The sequence below is a fragment of the Scomber japonicus genome, chromosome 13, assembly GCF_027409825.1.
Source record: "Scomber japonicus isolate fScoJap1 chromosome 13, fScoJap1.pri, whole genome shotgun sequence".
In the NCBI taxonomy this organism is placed as follows: Eukaryota; Metazoa; Chordata; class Actinopteri; order Scombriformes; family Scombridae; genus Scomber; species Scomber japonicus.
The window spans coordinates 13,434,515-13,459,392 of record NC_070590.1 but is presented as its reverse complement, the minus strand read 5'-3'; the positions used below and the strand labels follow the sequence as shown (position 1 = coordinate 13,459,392).

The following is a 24,878-nucleotide window of genomic DNA, read 5'->3' as shown; positions in this document are numbered from 1 at the left end:
CATGACATTTTCATGTCAGGACTGGATGAAAATAGAAAGAATGCCGTGAGCTGGACGGGCTGAGGCACAATGAGTCAGTGGGTTGATAACACAGACAGACTGAATCAGTGGGCTGAAAGCAGAAGGCAGTGATGGGGGTGGGGGTGGGGTGGGGGGTTGCATACTATATTCTTTAAAAGGCGGAGTGTCCCTGTCAATGTCCACAACATGGCAAAAATAACTCCTGTGCCTTTATACCAATTATACTGTACAATCATTCCCTCCCTCCCTTTCTCACACACATCTTTCAAGATATATCCTTTTCATACCACCTGTTTTTTTCAGTTTAATAGTATTGAAATAAAGAGGAAGACTGGAGGAAAACTATTTGTTTTAAAGCATTCATATACAAAGCACATTCCTTTCCTTTGCCAGTGTAAAGGTTTACAGGCCTAATTATACCAATGCTTTTACATATTTGCTTGTAATCTATTATAATTTGTTATATAAATTGTGGAAATGTGTATTTATTACATATTCTGATTACTGCTTTGTTTAGGCATCTCATCTGCGTCTACCTGGCTTTTACTCTCACGCAGAGCAAAACTACAACAACACACAAGCAAAATGAGGAGCGGAGAGAAACACTTCGGTGTGATTTATGAGGTTTGGCAGCATTAACTTCCACAGGGAAACACTGTCCTCTTGTGGCAAATGTTTTGAATTGAGATATTGTTACAAACCTATAGGAATAATAAAGACTTGAACACAAATGATAAGAGATGTTTGGATTGGAGGGATTGGAGGGCTTGGAGTTGGTTAAAGGTGGTCACTGGTCAGGATCACCTCTGGACTAATGAAACCTGAATTTGTCAAATTCAAAACAAATGGTATTCTATATTTTCCTATTGTCAGTAAATCCGATGAAAATACCAACAATTAGGTCCTGAACACACTGTTGATGTAACCAAAACCTAATATGGTTCATTTCTCTGAGGTATAGAGTTCTATTGTTGTCCAAAAGCTATTAATCACCAATTAATGAGTCACACATTGAAACTAAGTGACATCTTTCTTAATCATACTGGGCATGGGCACTGTGTTTTAATTTGAGCTAATCCCACTTTCTGTGCACGGAGGTCAGTGGGAGTCTTTGACTGACACCTGGGGTCCACATTCAAACGCGCATTTTCAGTGCGTGCACAGAGGCCTGTCAGTGATGAGTTTATGTAGAATGAGGCTTGAGGGAGCTGGTGTTAAGGAGGACGAGTTTCAAGTGAGTCTGCTTCCGGATTGGTTGTAGATGACAGAGAAGTGAGCGGAGATTGTGGCTGGGCTGCTCCACGTGCTGTTTGTTGTGATGACATCGTGGGAGCCGCATGTCTTTGTAGGGAATGGAGTTTGGGGACGAGACATTGTGGTTAATTAAATGGCAGGAATTTTGAGGACAGGTATCGAGGTAATCATGGTTGTGGAAGTGTTGTGGGATGAGGCATGAAGTATACTGCTGTGAGATCCGGCTGGCGAGCATGGAGGATGCCAGGAGCTGGCAGCTAGTGGCTGGATCAATAGGCGCGGTGTTCAAATGGAGGGACTCCTTAAAGCCCAGGAGCAACAACCGGAGAGATTCAGGGAGATGACTTACACGCCCAGGCTCCAACAGGAGCCCATAGCGGTTAAAGGTAGCAGACAATTCAGCACAGGCCAGGAGACAGAGGAGAAACTTACTACGGAGGGCCCAGTGATTGGGTAATGGGTTCAGCACGGTAAGTTCCAACCATAGACTGTATATAAGAAATGACGTCACCCATTGGTTTGTGGACTGCTGCTCGGAAGCCAATAGTATTGAATCTAGGCAGCGCCATCTTGAAAATTTCAGGTGCATGCTGGGAAAAAAAGAACACGGATTCTACTTATATGGGCATGAGGTGGCGTCATGGACGGAAGTATGGGCGGGACCAACGGTGGAGCGGGGAGGCTGCGATTGGTTGCGAGGGCTGGATCTCGAGGATATTGGTCAATCAACCTGTCAATCACAATGTAGCCACGTAGCCTGCTTTATCGTCAAATATAAAATCAGGGAGGCTAACATTTCACAAATAAACATCATACTGCATTGAAGAAGGCTTTAAACTAGCGATTGAGACCATAAACACATTTTGAAAACGTTTACTGAGGTTAGAAATCAAGTGAGAAGTTGGTGAATTCTCCATTGACTTGTATAGAGCCGGAAGTCTTTTTGAACACAAAACGATCGCCCACTGGTGGCCTTTTGATAGAATGCAGCTCTAAGTTACTTCCGCATTGGCTTCTTTTCAGAGGACAGGAACTCCCCGCCTGGTTCCAACCCAGTTAGTCTCCTTGACAACAGTGGTGAGACATGGCTTATGTCTCCACTCTCCACCACTTCTGCATTTTCTCCATTTTCTTCCTCCTCACCATCGCCCCAGCTTGGGTTCCTAAAGCACATTGAGTTGCCATTGTGTATGAAATGCGCTATATAAATAAAACTGCCTTGCCTTGCCTCGCCTCTCCTCCCTCCTTCTCCGGTACCGGAGAAGCTCCTCACCTGAATAGACAGCCTTTTTTTGTCGATGTTGGTTAGTGATTGCTAAGGGCGTTGTCATGCACATCCCCACTGACAAATCGGGTCCGTTGCATAATCACACCCCAAACAAACTAATACAACTAACTATTTACACAAAAACACTATAAAAATCTTAAAAGTTAGAAAGAAAGTAAAGTGGAGTGGAGTCATAATGTTAGGCTGCCAACTGTTGCGGCTTCACTTTCTATCGCCACTCCTTACAGTAGGCTACTGTATGACACTGATGAGGGTAAGTTGTGTTGTTAGATACTGCTGTGATTTATAACTTTTTTTTGTAAGAAACACGATCTATTAAACTTGCTGCTGGCGCTAATTAATTATATGTAAGTAGTAATAAGGCTACGAGGCCGTTTTGTGTTGTTTATAATAGTTAATTTACACTTTTATTGATGCTTTGTTTTCGCGCCTATAGCTATATGCCTATAGTAACAGGCTAGGTGGCTAGTGAAGAAAGCTAATGTGTTGCTGCCCGTCTTTATGCTTTTTTTTGCCTGCTTAGGAGAGCAGTGTGAGAGAGAGAAAGCCAGACTCAGAAGACGTGAATGTCTGTTTATTGTCTTCTGCAGGTATGTTTTAATTGTTAAATGTGATTAATTTTACTATTTTTTATGCTTAGTCCAGAGACATTATAATAAGAGAGCCTTAGAGAGCCTTAGAAGGACTTTGCTTAGTCTTACCCCACGTGTACGTTCTTATTTTGTCCAGTAGGTGTCACTGTTTCTCCTGTTTATTATTCTTTGAGTTTAAATTGTTTAATATAAGTGTTTTTCTGATGTTTTAAATGGCTGATACTACTGCTAGTTTGATCTTAATATATATTGATTGTATTTTACTGTATTTTAAGAAGAGATCAATTAACCTCACACAGTACTGTATGACACTGATGAGGGAGAGCAGTGTGAGAGAGAGAGCCAGACTCAGAAGACGTGAATGTCTGTTTATTGTCTTCTGCAGAAAATGAATGGGGGAAAACTACACCTGAGTCATCATTTCCGCCTCACTTAACACACACACCCGTTACACGAGCACCCCACAAGGGTGGGCCACAAGTCCGGTGGGACCGCTCTCTGGAGGCCTATGTTCTCGAAAACTGTGTTTCTAAAATCTGGTATCTAATGTCCAACTACTTGAAGCCAAAGGGTTTCTATCTCTCTATCACCTGTCGAAAATCCTCCAGGGCTTTTATGCCCCTGGTTCACTAGCAAGGGTACTACTTCATGCACATATGCAACTAGCTCCATTTCATATTTTTCATCATCTTCAATATTTAAATACATTGTCATATTTTACATCATATGAAAAAGTATATTTTATAGTATTTTATCAATTGTATTCCATACCTTTAGGAATATTGTCTACATAGATTTCTAGGTCTATCAACTGTCCTGTGTATGTGGGCTTGTGCACAAACATGTATGAAGGCATGTGTAGCTTCCTACATAAATGTGTTTTTTTTGTTTTTTGCCTTGATTTGTAATTAGATGACATAGAGGCTGACAGGATATTGGGAGAGAGAGAGGAGAATGACATGCAGCAAAGGTCCCTTGCCGGAGTCGAACCAGGGATGCTGGTGCTGCATCACTGACTTCATCATATTTCTCTTACTGGTATGGCTCATACGTACTCACACCCATTGTGAGGCCTGGCAGTAAAACTGCTGCAAGGTCCCATGTGTATTGTTTAATGGTGAGTAAATGTCTCTGAGTCACAGTAATGTCAGGCAGCAGAGATTATGATTGGCAAATTCAGTTTAGGCCTGGACAAAGAGATGAGTCAGCAGCCCCCAAATGAAAAGTGTTCTCAAACATAAAAGTGACATTTATGGGATCAACAGAAGTTTGTTGTTTTTAATTTTGTGGTGATTCAACAAGCTCAGATAGAGAGAGAATACAAGAAACATAAATGCATTTCAGGTGCTGAGGATGCATTATTAGTGATTGACCTGAGCAAAGGAGAGAGTAAAAACACAGGCATGTGGACATGTATTTTATGCAATTTTCGCCATGTCAGCAATTTGGGAAATAATTTTTATTTTCGCTTCTCCTTTTGTTTGACTCATTTTAATTCACTCATATTTTCTGTGCTTTGACATAGATACATTAAATGATCACCAATGGGTATTCATACTGTACCAAATGTCTCCATCCCTCTGTAGGTTACTGACTGTACTGCTACTTAGTTAACATTAGGGGGTAGCATTGTATTTAGAGTAGTGGAGAGAAATCTGCTAGACAGATACAGCTACTGTTTATCCAAGTTTAGTTTAGGGTAAAGATGCAGTTCCAATCCTGAACACATTGTAGAATGATAACAGTTTTCAACCTTATTTCCTTTCAGTATTATTAAAAAAAAAAGTTTTATTTTGAGCTTTTTTGCCTTTATTGTGTTAGTAGGAGGCATAGAGGCCGTCAGAAAACAAGAACAGAGAGGGGCAACCACTCAGCTACCAAGGCACTCCTCCTTTCACTTATATTAGTGATGCCATTCTTTGTCATATTTTAGTTATAATATTATTTAATAAGTTATGTTAATTCAGAGTAAATATAAAAAAATGAAATAAAGGACAAGACATAGATTGGTTCAGAAAAAGATTCATTATTTAAGGCACACCTTAATAGTTTGCAACTCCATCACAGATGAATACATTAAACACACAGTGACAACTGAGGGACAACAAAACCTTGATAGGGATGAAAATTCATTCACAGTAGACTATACACACACACACACACACACACACATATATATATATATATATGTGTGTGTGTGTGTATGTATATGTATATATATATATATATATATATATATATATATATATATACATACATATACATCAGGGTTTCCCACAGAAAATGTGGGGAGCAGCGAGACCGGGGGGTGGGGGGGGGGACTGTAGGCCGTACCTTCTCCTCTTCCTACTGCAGATTGTATTTTGTCACTTTCCTTCAATTGAAGATATTCTCTGAACTATATTATATAGTAATTACTTATTTAGTATACACTTAAGTAGTTATATATATATATATATATATATATATATATATATATATATATATATATATATATATATATATGCACAGTATATAGTTAAGTTAGTTAAGGCGGAAAAGTGCTGTGGGAAACCCTGTTATATACATACATACATACATATATATTTGATACAGTAAATCCCACCCATTTGGTTTTCCTGTTATACTTGAAGATTTTAAGATAGTCATTCACAAATATAATTTTCTCTTGGTATACCCAGGATTAGTCCATCTGTTTAAGTATCCCACATTATCATTATCTTACAACTTATACAGGAAACCACATTTGGATTGGTAAAATTACATCAATGACAACAACAACAACAACAACACAAAGATAAATCAAAACATTGTACCAATTTTCAATAGAAAAGTGCCAGCAGTAATGAATTTTAATTTAGTGAAATATGTTTTAAATAAACTTACAAGTATCATAGACTTGAAAGGATTGAATTGTATTGCAGGAAGATAAGATCAAGGTCAACAGAGCGACTAGGTATTAGTAGAAATCACATTTACCTGTTGATGACGAAAAAGCTCAGATTTCTTCTACCTACACATATAATAGGGAACCATCTGTGTGCCATCTCTATGGTATAAGGCATCCCTCTGCAAACTTCAGAGGCATGCAGAGGTATGGTTTCTGAAACATGTTTTTTGCCAAGTCTAAGTCTGACAGTATGAATGAGGGTTTGTCTGGTTTACATTGTTGATTTCTTGATAACAAATTTGTACCACAAGGAAAGTATAAATCAATATATTTTTCCCCTCACTGTTATTCATCTGGTGCTGAATTTTAGATTGCTGTAGAATAAAATCTGCACCAGGATGTTGTTGCAGAGCAATTAATTGAAATACAAATTTGGAGATTTATCTGGTGTTACATAGCTGGCTGTATCCAATACAAAAGAGGAAGGACAGTGAATTGACAAAAAACAAATTTCAATGCAGACAGTTACTAAACATGAATCTTATCTCTGACTCAGCTTGATCCTTGTCTATAAAACCATCTCTATGGGAGTAAGTATTCACTCACAGCTTTAGATTTTTTTTGTCTCTCTGTGCATAAATAGTACAGTTGATGAAGAAGCATGTGCAAAGCAAGGTTCAGTGCAGAGCAAATAACATCTACCATGTACCTTTGTATACCTATAAACCTATATTTTAAATACCAGATGGTCATTTGTAGATTGAGGCAAAGGTTACTTTAAACTCCCAATCATTTCTAAAGGTTTGAGCCACATCTTGTGGCCTGCATCAGCAGATGGAGTCAGTCAGTTAACTAACAGTTTATATGGACTTGCTCAGTTTTGAACTCTTTTCTGAGATCAAGAGTTAACCGTCAAGCTCAAACGTTAAGCTATTTTTGCTTAATATATTTCAAATTACTCTATTGCAGTAACTTAAAGCCTACACAATAGAAGAAAACTTTCAGCATGTTTTACCTACTTCTGCAGCTGATGGAGCTGGGACGTTGAACCAAATAATGCAATCCTACCATTTAAGTCAGCTTAACTTGTAAAACTAAGCATAATGACCACTACAACCATGTATCTGCTGCTATGACAAAATTGTCTGAGCCAGTGAGACTCAAGCCTACAGTTCAGCTCTTTGTATTCTATCTTATTAGAGGAATCTGTGGTTGCCGTCTTAGAAACAAAGGCCTCATTTTCCCTTATTAACCTGTTAATTTTAATGTTTTGTACTCTTTTGTCATGCTCAAGTCAAGTAGATCCATCCAACTGTAAGCATCACATCAGACGAACCATCCCCCCAAGTGTTTGGTTTTCAATATAAACTGCCAACCCAACTGTCTATACCAGGCATTGTTAATCGGTTAATAGCTCGCTGAGATTGAAAATCTGAGAGTCTCAGCCAAGACAGCAGCAGCATTTCACCAAATCAGGCTTCATTTCCTGTAACATCCGAGCAGGTGTAGACTTGTCTCCTTTTTGTCAGGGGAACAACTCCCTTTTCACTAGAGAAGAAGTCCAGAGAAGAAGTTGAGCAGACGTTAGAGCACCAGAGTGATGTCAGGGAGCATAATGAGTTATACTCTACTAAGAGTCATTCTTCTTGGTGACAGGAAAGCAAAAAGCCTGCTCTGTCATGGCTGCTGCTTGAGAAGTTCATTTCATTCAGGCTTTTGATAATATGGTCTTTGTGACTGAACAGTGATGCACATGTGCAGACAGTGCTGTGCCTGTGTTTTTATAGACGATATAATGGTGCAGGAACATTGAGGATCTGAGTGCTTGTGCTGACAGAACAACAGGTGTCTTGGTGTAAGTTGCTGATGTACAAGCTGTGGGCGGGTGCAAATAACGAAGGAGTAAGTGGGGATCTTGAGTCATAAGATCTATCCTGATAAGAAGGAGGCTGGCTCCACGTTGTTATTCTGTCCATCCTCTATCGCTTTATTCTTCTCACTTATGGACAGCTCAGAGGACTCTGAATCCACCACTGCTTTCTTTGACCTGTTGAGTGAATGAGTATATTGTTAATTCATACTTTATAGTGCCATCACCTCACGTTAGAAGACATTTAACCACTTAACACACGCCCCTGTTTTTTATGCTGTTAGCCTAAACGACATGCCCAAGTTGTGAGCAGCACAGATCCCGCATAGTTTGAGACTCAGAGATGTGTCTGGTATCATTGGAAAGGAAACACTCAGGATTCTTGTAAAAGTGTCTGTGTGATTCTGTGACTTACTGACAAAGAGTGGCAGAGGTTACAATGATGGGGTTGTTTACTCGCACATAGGTTTGCCTTTACAATAACATGTGTACAGACATTCAGGGACCTCTCAGCAGGATATAGACACAATGAGGCCACAGCCACAGGTCTTGGCTTCATGCAGTCCAAATTTGGAGTCAAAAGACCAAAAGATGGTTACCAAAGCTGTATAACCGCAGTCAAACACCTATAACTTCACATCCCCTTTGCCTACAATCAAAATCTTGGTCTCTAATGAAAGCTGACGCCATATTATTATTATTATTAATATTATTATTATTACATATAACCATATTTTTTTGTTTGGCCATATCTATCTATCTATCTATCTGTTTATTTTGGTATAAGTCATATGTTAAGTCGAAGAAGAACCAACCGTGTACCAAAATGCAGTGTGCGTAATGATATATGGTTCAACTCTTTTACGCACAGGGCGCACGCCGGTTAAGCTTGGAGTTTGTTTATGGACAGCCAAACGTAATAGTTTAGTGTCATACACCGTTGGAAACCTCTGACTATTGGCTAAAAGGTTATCAACTTCATTTCACCGAATATTTCCATAGGCTAGAACAGCAGTCAATCAAAGCCATGTCGTCATTGTTGTCGGTCACATGTCCTCATTGGCTTTGGAGACATGTACTGCCTAATCCTAAACACCGATTGGCTTGTGTGTGGTGTCGTCAGAAGCAGAAGAGGCTCACGGTCGTAAACATCTAGTCACGTGTACTCTGAGATGGACGTGCAGGTCAGGAAATGACGTAAACGGACCGTATATGCAGACGCGGTTTTACAATAGAGGCAAGGTAGGCAACTGCCAACTCAACTCTTTCAATGAAAAATTTAATATGCAGTCCTCTTATAGGGAATATAGCAAAATATGTAAAGCTATTCCAGTTCCACTAATACAATTGATTAAAAATACTCTATCTCATTCCAGTGTACATATAGTCTTACCACCAGATATAAAAATTGAACAAATGCTAATTACTGATAAAAAATGTAATAATAAAATAATACGAAAGATGTTCATGCAGAACCTTTTTTATGGTCATACAAGGGCAACACATGTTAGAATAAGAGAGAGTAATCTAAAAATTATAAACAAATTTACAAAATATCTGAAATGGCCAATCAGCCCAAAAGCCAAAAAAGTGCAATTTAAAATTATTAATGGCTATTATCCAGCAGCAGAAACATTAAAGAAAAGATTTGGATTTGAGGTTGAGCCATGTTGTTTTTGTAATGCGGATTGTGAAACTACTGAACATCTTTTTTATTCTTGTACAGTGACATCACTTTTTTGGCAGGATGTGTTTGAATGGATAGGTAATAAAATAGAAAACATCACACCATTTGATAAACATCAGATTCTTTTATATAAAGATAATCTTTCCAAAGAATTTTCAGAACTGGTCAATATTATTATAGTTTTGGGTAAATATCACATCCATTCAAGCAAATGGAAAAATAAACACCCCTCAATAGTTTGGTTTAAAAATGAACTAAATAAATATTTTTCTTCTTTTAAGTTGTTAAATGTATACAAGCCAATTTGTAAATTGAGTGAAACTGCAATGAAATATTTGTTTTTTTGAAGGTTTTGTTTTTATTAATGATATGAAATGCCTTGTATTTTCTTTTTTTTTTTTTATATATATATATATATATATATTTTTTTTTTAATAATTATATCCTTTTATGTCTATAGCCTTGTAGATTTTATTTAAAATGGAGATATCTTTGTTTGGTAAAAATAATGCACATGTTTTCCTATCGAGAGTTTTTTGTATATTACGGAAATGATAATAAAGTTTATTGGAAAAAATAAATAAATAAAAAAAAAAAAAAAAAAAAAAAAAGTTAGGCAACTGCCTGGGGCCCCACCAACTTCCCCGAACTACAGGGGCTCCCAGACCAGCTGCCCACTCTCCATTCAGCTGGGGATCGGGACCCTCAGTGATCCCCAGCCATTGCGTTTTTAAATGTAATTGTAAATTTGTATGTTTAAATCGGAAACAAAGACAACAAACTAAAATACAAAATACAAAGAAATAAAGTATCCGTCTACACCCCCTCCCATTTCGTGTTATAATGGACTATTCCATCCAGGCCATGATCGCGAGAGTTCCAAACTTATGTGACGGAAGTGGAGGGAAGTTTGGAAGACGTACGTGGGCGGTGAAATTGATATCAGCAGTTGGAAAATGAAGCGAAACTACCGAAGTGGTGCCACCTAAAGAAGGAAGCGGGAGGAGGCGAAATCAAAAAATGACGCACTCCCGAAGTTGACAACATTGTTTAATGTTTCGACTACAACGCCGGTTAACAAACCATATACGGTATATGGTTTGTTATTTATGTTATTACGTTACGTGTTGGACTAAATACATGGACATATTGAGGAAAATATTTCGGTTTTATGGAAACGGATTTCATAAGAATGGATATTTGGCGAGCTGTACAGAAAGTGCTGAGTCATAAGATGATCGTTGTGGATAAAGGGAAGACTTTGAAGGTATGTAGGCATTATAGCTTTTCTTACTTAGCTCAGGGGCTAGCCGAACTAATCGCTAATACTATTACGGCTGTGAGCAACCATATAAGTCGTGAGTGGTCTTGAATGAATCAGGACAATCTAAGCTTTCCAACGATGTACGGCATGAATATATATGTTTAAGGGTTGGTGTTTAAAACATCCAGAAGAACTTGTGGCTACCTCCTAACATCCGTCCCGTTCCGTAGACGGAACAGCGTGCGTTAAGTGGTTAACTCTTTGAAGTTGAAGTATTACCTCTTAAAATATATACTGCTTTGCACTGATGGTTGTGATAAGTTGTTAACATTGTTTTACTTTTGGCCTTCTCTTAACTGGCTTGACAGTTTGGTGGTCTTTCTTATCTCTGTGACCTATTCTTTAGTGTGTTGATCATCATACTATTTTCACTCAAAAGGAGTTTAAAGCTCATTTTATATTAAAAGTCCTGGTGTCAAATGTCACTGATTCTCCTGAAGGCAATAGGGGTGTAAAGATTGACAGATACATATTGAAAAACCAATGTAAGAGCCAGGTATTCAGCTCACGATCCAGAGACTGAGGTAATCGTATTGAACCGGCTTTGTGTGACATTGTATTATATTGTTACAAATGTATCTGTATCATTTAAGTGTCTGATTGTGGACTATGTATCTAGATACATTTCAAATCAGAAAGGGAGAGATACACACCTCTAGAAGGCAACTATGCTCAGTACTGTACTTTTAAATTTCCAAAGCTCCAGACAGTCTGATCTTTAAGACATTTATCATCTTTCTAGTTTCAAATCTCTTAGCCTTTTACAAGAAGAGTTCCCACCTCAAGCTTTTTCCCTCAAAATCCTAAGCTTCCTTCATCTATTCGGTATATCTTATGTGAAGACAGAATACAAGAGACTATACCTGCTTAATCAGTGACTTATGCAAACCAACCGTGAGGGTTTTTTCTTTCTGGACTTGCCTTTAAATGAGTCATTTTTACATTTACTCACAGAAACATAAAATTTTCTAATTTATAATCAACATGGGGGCACTTTCCCTGCTAGTTTCTGTGTTTCAGCCTTAATCACACACCCACATGTTTGGACCAGATCTTCTGCCACAAATAGCCACATTACTGTCCATTCACACCATCCTACATGCTTTCACCAGCCAGCAAGGAAAAGTTTTTTTAATTAAAAAAAAAACAAACTATTTGAAACTATGTCTGGCTACAGTCATCAACCTACAGAGTTAATCGTGCATACAGTGAACCTATTGTAACAGAGCTTTCATTGGAGCTGTTTCTTCTACAGTATTTGACATTATTTGTTTTAGTGAAAACAACTTTAATCATCTTATTTTATCATAGATAACTTATTCGTTTTGGACAAGGTATAGGCTACTGTATTTGTAGTAGAGAATGTGTTGGACAGGTATTGGAGGCTCCTTACTTTTCTCTGTTGAAGACAATGAAGTCTCTCTGGACGTTATCCAAACGCTGCTGCAACTGACCATTCTGGAGGAGAGACAAACATAGAACATCAGCAACTCAATCAAAGCAACAACAAATTCAGGGCTGGTCATTTTTCAGTATTTTTAATCGCTGGAGAATCTGAATGGCTTCATTTGTTGATTAATTTGTTGATTTAAATGCAATAAAATAGCTTTGTTGCAATGGTATAGAAACATGAGCTGGCACATACAGCCTCACCATTTGTTCCAGACACAGTCGACTGCTTTACTGTTATAAGTTTTTTCTCCTTTAATAAGATGCCAGTAGAGCCAAATTGACCTAACTTTAGAGGACACTTGTGCTCTGATGCCTCTAACTGGTTCATGTACTCATGGACATATTTGGTCCACTTAATCATGTGAGAACATCCGGCTCTGTAATGCCAGGCTGTCCTCACTCCTGTAGTGCCAAGACAAGTAGACAGGTGCTTTCTCACACTTCCCAGACAAGTAGACAGGTGCTTTCTCACTCGCCCCAGGTGGCAGTGAGGAGAGGGATCATAGAGATAAATTATCATCATGACACTACTCTCTCTCTTTCTCTTTCTGTCTCTCTCTCCAGCAGATAGAGACAAAAGAACATGAAAGAGAATGTAAAAATAAAAAGTAAAAACTGCAGACGTGCATGTTCATTTGCTTGTGTAGATTATGTGACATAAAAATAAATGTAAATATCAAAATTAACCTTCAACAAGAGAATTCACCACAACTTGACCACTTGGGACCTTTCCCTAAACCTTGTAATGTCAGGCCATGTAAAGGCATGCAGTCCTCATTCTCAAAAGAAAAAAGGATTACACATGATGGTACACACACAGACACACACACACCCCTTTAGTCATACTGGCCCTCAAAGCTCCAAGCTGAGACACCAGGAAGCCTCTTCACTGCTCAGACTCCCGGCCCAGACCTGTCAATCACACAGTTCAGAAGCCAGGCCCTCTACAGGTGCTGTCACAGTGGGAGAGGAGCCATCAGTAGACCAAAAGCCATCAACCAAATTAGGTTCAGTGTATCCAGATTTGTTTCAATTTTGTTTTTCAATTTAAATATTCAGTTACATAGTTACTTTTTCAAATAAGAACGTGTAACTTTTATTATATTATTGTGGCAAATAACCCTTTATTGACACACAACACAAGGGACTCAGAACTCAGAAACACAGTAGCAAAGTACATATATTGTCAAGAAATCTAACAGCTACACCACTCATGGTTAAAACTATAAACCAACACAAAAATGACAATTACCAACATAAACCACTATGTAGCAATCTCTTTTCTCTGTGTGTAACTTTAGGCAGTTACTTTACATGGTGGGTGTGGCAGTGCAGCATATTCTGATATTTCGCCATGAAATTTCAAAGCCTTATAACTTTACTCTGATCTTGTCTGATCTTTTCCAAGCTTGTTAAGAGTCCCAGTCTGAAGAGATATTCAGTGACAGTCATAACACCACCTACTGGCAACATGAAGTAATAGTCATCATTCTTTGACTAATTACTCCTAGTAAGTCAGGCAGATACACCTGAAATTGACTCAGCTAAAATGTAAGACCTTGATGATGCTACTTGCTGAAGTTCATGAACCATAATCAAATGCTATTGCCATTGCAACACATTCTGCGTCATTAAAATGCGATGCTGTTTTTGACAGGCAAAAAATGCGTCTACAATCATGAAACTTGACACACATATCTGGAGGGCAGCCAGTTAACATTCTATACAACACTCTATACTTTGACATGGGTGTGGCAAAACGACTCAACAGCGCCCCCTTGTATTATTTTCCGAACTCTGTATCTAACACCTAATTTACAAAGCATGTCTACGGTTGCCTTGATTTAAAGAACCAGAACAAGACTTTACTATCTACAGCACTGGCACTGGTCATCAGTTGCAGGAAGAGGGTACTGTAAATGGGTGCAGACCCTACTGCACAGGCTACGTTTTTAATAGTTCATTTACACTTGCCAAAAATATGCGCTTTAGCTCAGGGTGCACTTGAAACTATATGGTAATTGGCAAAAACAATAACAGTTTAGCTAGGAAGCTAACAACTATGGCTGACTGGCATGGAATTATTATAAGCATGACACACATTTTATTGCCCTCATGGACTTCCCACTCATGCCTACAGGTTACTTTGTGGTTGCGTTGATGTTTAAATGAAACAGGAGAACAGGAGAAATGTGGCTAATTTCAGTGGTATTTCAGTTGCTTTACAGGAGACACATTCAGTAGAAGTTAATCCCACAGTTCACTAAATATACACTACTTCTGTAAAGCTGAAGCATTTATCTCTCTAAGACACATACGCATGCCTAAAATGTGTCTTAAAACACCTGGGGACCACCTCACCATGTTGGTTTGAGCACTACGATTGTAGTCTATCTCTAAATCTTCTTTGTTGTATGTATTTGTTCATACTGGATAGCTATCCAAACTGCCCAAGACACGTAAATAAGGTCTCATGTAAAATCTGTCTAAAAAATTGGTGTATATTCTGTCACTTAATTCTTGTCTGTGCAACCTTAGCAAAGTTGTTTAGCCATACAAGATTCTTTATTAGGTTTGTGGAACCACACCTTGGCTTTCGCCAGGCTTTGTCTTCTGTAGTCACTGAATCTAAGTGTTGTGCATCTCCTTGCTGCTCTCTGTCTTGGCAATTGGGAATCTGCAGTCTGTAATTAATGTTTCTCATCTCTGTCTTGCTGTGGAAGAAAGCAATTACTGTTAGTTGCTATTAATTTACAGTATGAATCAGGGGCCTGGAAAAGTAAAACCATAGATTTTGCTGGAGAATCTATAATCATCTTTGTCTCAGAACACAAGTCCGATAAATCATGGTTCTGAAAGGCAATTTCAGATGTTGACTGTAGATTCCCTCTGTTCAGGATTGTTGATATGGGATGGATGGATGATGGAGATAGGGAGTAAAGGTTTGAGAGGAGGCTTGCTGGAAACTGTATCCATGTATGAAGCCAAAAGAAACCTCTGCCAATGATGAATAATAAAAATGCTTAAACTACGGACAATTCACCTCTCTCTCAGACTCTCCTCTCTCTCTTTATTTGATATATTTAAAAAGGCAGTTCAGAAGCTAATTGTTCCACTTGCTAGATTAAACTTTACATTTAATGAGCCAAGCCAACAGGGAGTTCTCTGCTGGATGAGAGCTCAACAGGGACATTTCTCAACGTCTTTGTCTTGGCTTACTGTGTTTCTGTCTCAAGATTAGGCTGGATTTTTTTGTAATGTGACTGCTGATGTAAATAGTAATTGAAATAGGAATTACATGACATCAATATTTTGTATAATAAAATAAATAATACCTCTATAATTTAAAGAAGCCCTGATTTATACATTAAGGACACTGTACAAAAAGCACAGCATGTTGGTAAAATGATGAACCCTGTATGAATGTGCAGAAGTTCCCATTAAATTATATATACAAATATACATTAATTATACAACTACCACCTTTAAATGATGAACTCAATTGTAAATGTTTTATGAATGACAAAATAGATATAAATAGATGGCATGTTCTTTTGTTTCCCATGCTTTATTGTTTAAACCCACTCTAGAGAGCACCATGGAATATATTTTTCACAAAAATGAAACTTCATATAAGTTCAATTTTTTCATATCCTTCTTGTCGGGAATAATGCCTAATATACTTCTTTTGGTGATATTCCTGCTTTCAAAAAATAAACCGAAGAGAAGATATGACTCTGCACTTATAATTAATACCGCAGCTGTGTCTCCAGATACCTTTGCAGCTCTGTGTCTCTTTCCACTGACTACTTTATTATCTCTAATGCTGAGAAATTTCCCATCACTTCTATTAGCAGCGAGCATGTATTTTCATTGAAGAGAATGATGGGAACAACTTGGGAAGAATGCTAAGCTACAAATTTAATTGAGACTTTTAATAGTGCATCTCATTTTGAGTTACTGCGCTTTTTATATATTTTATACATTTTTCATATATACATTTCAAGTTTGTCTCCTCTTTTCAGTTTGGAAAAACAAAAACAAACATAAAAATCCTCCTCTGTGGAGCACTTACTGTCACTTGCAGGTGCACTAAAACAGAGAGGCTTGAAGTAAGCATAAATTATTCTTCTCATGTATTTGGCTACTGGATGGTGTGAGAGAAAAAAATATTCAGTCTTTGTGAACTTTCCTTTCCATTGAACCAAAACATTTAACCCAGTTTTTGTTTGTCTCTCTCCGAAGTGAAACTCTACAACACAATCATACAACACTCTCTGACAGCCTCTCTTAAGCCTCTCACAACCACCTATAATCACAAGAACAGATGCCTTAAACATCCAACCACATAAAACATTCGGCATGATAAAGCTCCCAGATAAACCCTTCTGGCTATTATGTGGAACACCCTGGCTGCCACCTAGGTACCACTTGGAAACACAGTAACAATTAAAGCCAACCATCTAACCACGCCCTGGCACACACAAAATGTACCTTAGCAACAACTTGGGGTGACACTATAGCAACCTTTGTAAACACAGATAAATAGTAATGCTTTAGTTTATTACTCTAAAGTAGTCTTAAATTAAATTCTGTATGCCAGTGAAAAGTATTTTTGCAAACTTAATTCAAATCACACGTTTTCTGTGATTTAAAAAACCCAATCATACACATCATCTTCACTCTATGGCATTAAAAGGGGGCCATAAGATGGCTTTAATGTATTCTGAGTTCCATCCAGACACACACATACATGCACAAGTACATATGTGCAGTAACCCTTGTACTTTCTTGCTCTGTACTGTTTTTATTTTGAATGCTTGGTGTAAATTATATACATTCTGTTAGATAGTGTGCATATATTTAGTTAATAGTAATCCTGAATGAAATTGCTGATTAGAGAGATGTGGGTGTGTGTGATGGCAGTGTGCCAAATTATTTTGTTCTCAAAGCATGCGTCCAAATTTTTGCTGTATATTATCAGTGATTTAATTGAGCTAATTCTGTACTACATTATGAGCGTGGCAGTAACAGGGAGGAAGAGGCAGAGAGATAAAAGAGGCCTTAGAAAAATGAATGAGGAAGGGGACATAAACTGTATGGGGAGTGAGGGTGACAATTAGACAGCATTGTGGTAGGGGTCTGAGGACAAGGGACAGGATGGGATGGGGAAGAAGGTTGCAAAGAGAACAGGGGAACGTGGAGGCAGAATATGCAAAAAGAATACAGAGCAGCTGCAGAGTAATGAAAAGGAAGCGGTCTGGGACAGGCATTAGGGCAGCTAACTGTCTTAATTCAATATTGATTTGTTATGCTTCAGAAATTCTGCACAAACTCCCTCTCTCCTTCTCTCGCACACAAACACCAAACATTCGATCACAAGTGGCCCCACAGGTCCTTTTTAAATGGATATGGTAAAGCATTACATAAATACAAACTGGTATAGACAGTTAAGCAAGTATTCTCCTTTGCAGGCAGACAAATCAGCACATGCTGCAAATCTGACAACTTGAAATGAATAATAAATAACACAGCAAACAAATGATTTTGAAATAAAGGTAAACTGTTTTAATATTGTACTTCACTGTGAATAGTTGATTTTGATAATTCCTCTTAAAAGCATTTTTGGACCCAAAGACTTGTCTTTGGCTGCGAAGGAATGAAGGAGTGGTATTTAGCTGATTAGTTGGATGCCATTCACTGAAAACACTGGATACAAAAATTGCAGGGTACAAGAAGGACAGAAAGCTCAGGGATAAATCCACAAAAAACCCTAGATAAACAATAAGAAGAAGAATGTTGAAATCAGTTCAATAACAAGAACTAATGTAACTATGGCAGCACAGGATCAGCATTCTGAATAGCTACAGACAAAGAGAGATTTGTGCAAGGCTAATAGAGTACCTCAAGATATGTATTCATTACTATGTATTTGAACAAGCTGTATACACCGATCACCAAAACAGTAAAACAGGTGAAGTGAATAACACTGATTATCTCATTAAAATGGAGCCAGTCAAGTAACAGCGAGTCTTGTGGGGTGGTCCAAGGAAGGATAACTGATGCACCTGTGACATGGTCATGGGCATTCAGGGCGCAATGATGTGCGTGGGAAACAAAGGCTAGCCTATCTAGTCTGATCCCACAGAAGAGCTACTGTAGGACAAAAGTGAATACTGGATATGATAGACAAATGTGCATGTGCATGCTGCGTATGAGGCTACAAAGCTGCAGATCGGTCAGAGTGCCCATGCTGACCACTGTACTCTGCTGAAAGTGCACAGAAACATCAGAACTGGACCTGGTGCGTGTGCATAATTTACCTGGCAAAGAGATAGGCCCCAGGATGCACTATAGGAAGGACAGCCAGCAGAGGCAGTGTGATGCTCTGAGCAATGTTCTGCTGGGAAACCCTGGGTCCTGGCATTCATTTGGATGTTACTTTGACATGTACCACCTACCTAAACATTGCGGCAGACCAAGTGCACTTCTTTATGGCAACAATATTCCTTAATGGCAATGGCCTCTATCAGCAGATCAATGCCACACTGCAAATCTTGTTTAGGAATGGTTTGAGGAACATGAGAAAGAGGTTTTATCTCCAAATTCCCCATGTCTCAATCTGATTGAGCATCTGTGGGATGTGTTGAAAAAACAAGTCTGATACATGGAGGCACCACCTTGCAACAGACTTAATGGATCTACTAATAACATCTTGATGCCAGATACCAGAAGACACCTTAGGTCTTTTGGAGTCCATGCCTTGATAGGTCAGAACTGGTTAGTGGTATGAGGGTGACCTACACAATATTAGGCAGGTGGTTTTAATGTTTTGACTGATTGGTGTATACTGTACACTACCACCTACAATATGTAAGCTATTTAAAGTAACGTCACTTTTCCCCCTTTCCATTAAAAATGTATCTTAGCACTCTGCACATGCATAGAATCTTTGCACTATTTTTGTCTAAGGCTATACATGTATTTCTATAACGTTCTCCTTTTGATCTCCACAAGAAAGTTCAGCAAATCTTAACCACTGGATCTATTCACCACTAATAAACATCACTAATGTGTGTAAAAACTCTCACATACTACATGTTGTTGAAGACAATTTTAGAAATCTCTGGAGTGGCCTTCTTCCTGTTCATGTGAAAGACCTGCCAAGCGAATAAGTCAGTTTTTAATAAGCGTGTGCACTGCACTTTTGTCTTAGGCTGAACATTATTAGTATTGTTCTTAAGACTTTGGGCTTTCCTGGCTTTTAGCATCTTATTGACTTAAACTCAACTAGACATCTTGGACTCAACAGAAAGAATTCGATTACAGTCCTACATTAGTCAAACACTAGATAAGGTGATTTAATAAGGAAATGCATGCAACAAGAGTACAAATCCATTTTATTAACTTAATGTCAGTTTCCCTTATTCTGAATGCACACAGTTTGCTCATCTGTCTCCAAAAACATAAACCAGGTTTTCCTGAAAGGCTGCTATTTCATTAGAATAGGAGATCTCTTTTTCTGAATAGTCCAAGGGATGACAAATGTTGTCTGGCTGCACAGTGAAATATCACTGATATACAAAGGCAGGCCTCCACAATCAGTTGTCAGCTTTCATAAAACATGGCACACTTTGGGCCAGCTTTGACTATTGTAAGCTGACAAGGTTTATGCTCTAGATTCAAGATCCCACACCTTGCTTCACTTCCGTTAGAATAGAGTCCAATAAACTGTTCTAATGTTTTGATTGGGATCAATTCCAAACATATTCACTTTCACTGTGTGCATACTACACGTGTAAAGGTAATTTTTAATGGTGTGGTGCAATGATGTAGAATAATGACCTGATCAAAAACAAACTATTGCATTATTACTTGTAAAAGCACACAGACTATGTCTTGTTTGGATATAAGATGCAAGTAAATGCAAATGACTTGAGGTCTTTTGAGCTACAGTTAGTTTAGTTAAGGCAGCGCTGATCAGCTCTTAATGCTGCTGTGGAATGTGTGGTGTGTGTATATGCCTGTCTTCCTCGAATGTCTCATTTGACCAGACGAGCCAATTAACCTTTCAGTGCTTTCCTCTCTGTTTTGTATAAACACCCAGAGGATAACAGCTGATTTATGTGGCCAGAGTGAAAGACTGGCAATAAAATTTAAAAAGCTAGGTGATTGCATTATTTGCCTTCCCCATACACACAGCAGGCAATCGGCCCATTTATTCTGATGAAGGTGACGGAGGACATAGTTCTGAAATGTGTCCTCGACATTCTTAATAGCACTCCAGGCACATTTAAAAGAAAAACCAAGAAGCAACTTATCACCTGTAACTGGGCCAAATGGAACCACCGGTCAGCTTTCATTAATGAGTAATGATGAACGCTGAGAGGGGGAGATACCTTTAAGAGGCATACTTGATCCACTGAGGGCAGGAGAAACCAACCTAAAATTGATCTTAAATTCATATTTAAACATTGTTTTTTTAACACTGGTAGTGAAAAAAGCACTGTGCCTAAATTATTAATGATCTGGTCTATAAAAGTGATTTGATCAAATAAAACCTCAGTTATGTTTTCCACTGTCTCTTCAACAGTATTAATTTACTACTGTTTTAAGTGACAGGTGTCTCCTTTTAGAACAAAACCTTTTCATCCCTCATGTGTGATATGTAATCATTGTATTTACTGTTTCTAAAGCTTTACCTGTGGAGAGCCATCAGATCCCTGGTCCCTGGTCTTCCTAGCAAGCCTTTTCTTCTTCTTGTGAAGAGGCTTGGACTCCAGGATCATTTCTTCCAGCTCAAATGTAGGATCACAGTTTAGTCTCCGCCTCTGTGAAGTCACATACACATACAGGCACTCATGTAAAAAACAGAGTTAAATATTGAATCACATTCATAAAATATTTACAGAGACCTGCCACAATGTATAAGTAACCTGAATGCTAAAACTACACTTGAATTCTCTCAGATGAAGAACACTTGATGACAGTCAGTTATTGTAGAGATGTTACTGCACGATACTAAATCACTGTAGACTATCCAACTGCAATGTGAAGATAACATTTGAATGCGCCATCCAACACTTTGTTGGAAAGACCTTTCATTCAAATGGGACCAAACCATTAAACACACTGGGTTGGGAACACAAAACATAAGGGCTGAGTTTTCCTTTCATGTCCAAACATTAATAGTCTATAAGGGACTAAAGAAAGAGGAAAGGCCTGTAATTAGATAGAGAGACACTGTCAATTCCCTATCGATCTTCTGTGTTTTTCCTCTGCTGTGCCAGCCTTGCCTCTGGGGATACCCGCTGCTCTGCAGTCACTGTAGACTTTTACTGGAATTAGATGAAGTCACTTAGTCATCTATTCACTTACAGCACTCATTATTTATTCTGCATTTATTCAGCTCTGGTAGAAAGCAATGCCTGCTAGTGTCACCTTGCCACTTCAATAAAATAATACAGGATATGTTTTGTATTGCATAATTGTTGCATCATTGTGACTAACAATGAGTCAAGTAAAACAGAGCTATGGTTATTATATCTGTTACTACTGGACCTAAACCAATCTATCATGCCTGTACACATAAAATGTAAGATTTAACTGTTTTCATAGTTATAAATCTAGTTTTATTTAAATACTCCAATGACAGCTACTATGTTTTTTTCTCAAATTGCAATTGTATGAGACTGATTCAAATTAACTATTAGAAATGATCCAGACTCGTGACGGTAGTAGGCTCTCTTTTCTCCTGTAGAGTATCTATCCTTGAAACTGGGGACAGTATATCAGCGTGGCTTCTGTAACAACCTGACACCACAGACATAGCATAGTGCATCAGCTTGCTAACTAAACAGCTCGACTTCCTGCCTAATAATGTTATTACGTGTAACTATCTCAAACTCATAATAAATATTCAGAGACCATGTGCAGAGGACTTTGCTGCCTTTTTCTATATATAAGAGACATGCACATATGTGTGCTACTTTGTCTGACTCTACATCTGTACAGTCTGTCAGGGTGTCTGTATACTCTGTAGTGGGAGATCCAGCTCAGGCCAGCAGGGGGCGGTGTCTACAGCTTAAAAGGAAGGATTAGATAAAGAGTGGGTAGACCTGGCTACATATTTTCCCCTGCATGTTCGCCCCATAGGGGTTTATATGGGTGTGGGAAGGATATGGCAGGCAGTTTGGATAAAAGCATCTACAAATGGTATAATCATCATATGGTATACTTTCCTTTTTTCTCTTTACTATTTTTTTGTTAATAAAGCATTGGTCAGTGTGGTGGATCAGATGAAGTATAGATGATCTGATTAGCAACACAATAAAGCAAGACAAAACGTTCTGTTCAATTCAGGTTTGAACATTTTGTTTGGTAGCAGCGCTCAGTTTATTTCTGATACTCACATTGGGAATAAAGCCTGGAGGAAGCTGCTTGCTGACCACAGCATCCCAGTTGACGTCTGACATGTAGTCCAGATCCTGTAGCTCTGCTAGACAGGAAATGCGCTTCTGGACATCTATGCACAGCAACTGAAGGGGACAAAAGGATTAGAGTAACAATAGTTTGTTGCCAGGCATGCCTGAAAGTTGGAGGCAGAGTCCCGCTGAGAGAGAAGCACATGTTTGCCCTTAAGGATGTGTCTGAGAATGAGGATATGAGGACAAAGTAGTTGGAGTTGAGAGATATTGAGGGGAGGATGGAGGAAGAAGGAGATAAAGAGTGACAGGGAGAGGGGGCAGAAGGAGAGGTAAAGAAAATGAGATACATATAGGTGATGAAGAGAATTCAGCGAGTTGTGAAGTGTGAAGGATAAAGGACAAATATATTGAGCATGGAATTCTCTCTTAAGATTCTCTTTACATCCATCACTGTCTTTCTCTCTGTCACTCTCTCTCTCTCTCTCTCTTACACACACACATACACACACACACACACACACACACACACACACACACACACACACACACTCCCTTTCACTCCCTCATACACACAGACACACACACACACACTCCCTTTCACTCCCTCTCATACACACAGACACACAAACACACACACACACATTTACACATGCGACTTGAATGCCAATGAGGTACGAGGAGTCTGAGCACGAAGCAATGCAACAGTTTGACTGCAGTGGATCGCTGCCAAGACAAAAACCCAAATGCTACAGCAACAGTGTGTCTATTGGCTTTGCAAGAAGCTTAATAACACAAAGAGGAATAGATTTCTTTTAACAGTTAATTATGGATTGACTTTTGAGATTAAATAATATGCTAATTATATTAAATGTAAAGAATGTACATCTCTGTTGTAGTAATTGAGGACTGTTGTGAATAATCTTTAATTTTTCAATACCAAGTTATTGTTCTGTGTTCTTGCATTTGTGAGATCCCTGCAGCTTCGTATATTTATTTATCTATGTAACACTTAATGAGTCACTGTTCTTCACCAACAACACACGTTTCTGCTTTTGAATACTGATTGTACATCAATATGATTATAATTCTAAAGCTGTGCTGCATGCCACAAGATTTTCATTTTCATGTGCAAATAAACTCATTATATACAGAATAGGGCTGCAAAAATGAAAGTCAACCCCTAATCAAGATTCTTTAGATGCACCTTAGTTACCCAAATTAAGTGGTGGTGTCAATAAATTAATAATTGTCTGCCCACAGGAAATAATGAATTGTAACTTAGGAGAACAATACCAATTATAACCTACAAAGTAACAACAAAAGCTAGACTTGCAAACATTAGATCTTGTGGCTGCCTTGTTTGACATATATTAATAACATTTCATTTTACATTGGAGTATTTGGGTTTTGAAGTAAAATGTTGCCATCAGGTAGTTGGCAAGTGCAGGTGGAAATAAATGACTGTTACAGTACATTCTGGAGGTGTGGTGGACGCAATTTAAAAACCCACATTAGAGAAGAGCTTGGCATGCACTCAGCATTTTACAACAGAGTTCCTTCAGTTCCTTAGCACTGGTAAGTGTTACTTTTAGATGGCATGCACGTAATACCACTGTAAATGACAGCATGTTCACTATGCAGCAGCATAGATTTAACAATCTGCGTCTGCCACTGAGTATTCACATGAGGAAAAACACTACCAAAATGTCTAAACAAAGAGTAGCTGGTGCAATTGATTGCCAAAATAGAAGAAGAGACAATTAAGGCAAAATTATTTTACAAACCCTTGAAGGATAACGAGAGGAGACGCATGAAGCATGAAGCAATACTTTTTGGGGACTGTGTAACATTAGCTAACCCTGCACACACAGGCATGCAATGAAACAGAAATAAAAAAAACATCAAATCTGTGCATGAAATGAGGGCAGATGTACTGTTTTTATGTTACCCCCTAGGCTTAGTTTAGAGGGATGTTAACATCCTAGATGTCAAGCTATGTATGTATACGCATTTGGCACATATTGCAATGGTTAGTAGTTGTAAGATCTGGGATTGTGATAAAAGCATTTTGT

The 24,878-nt window shown here is 38.4% G+C and overlaps 1 protein-coding gene across 1 annotated transcript in view; it reads right to left on the bottom strand.

The window, feature by feature from the left end:
* Window positions 1–12,316: 12,316 nt before the first annotated feature.
* stk32a (serine/threonine kinase 32A) overlaps window positions 12,317–24,878 on the bottom strand; it is a 60,035-nt gene continuing 47,473 nt past the window's right edge. Inside the window, exons 9-12 of the mRNA XM_053331653.1 lie at window positions 22,792–22,917; window positions 21,082–21,210; window positions 14,199–14,207; window positions 12,317–12,376 (exon numbers count right to left, since the gene is read on the bottom strand). Coding sequence (XP_053187628.1) covers window positions 12,317–12,376; window positions 14,199–14,207; window positions 21,082–21,210; window positions 22,792–22,917 — 324 coding nt within the window. The remainder of the gene's footprint in view (window positions 12,377–14,198; window positions 14,208–21,081; window positions 21,211–22,791; window positions 22,918–24,878) is intronic.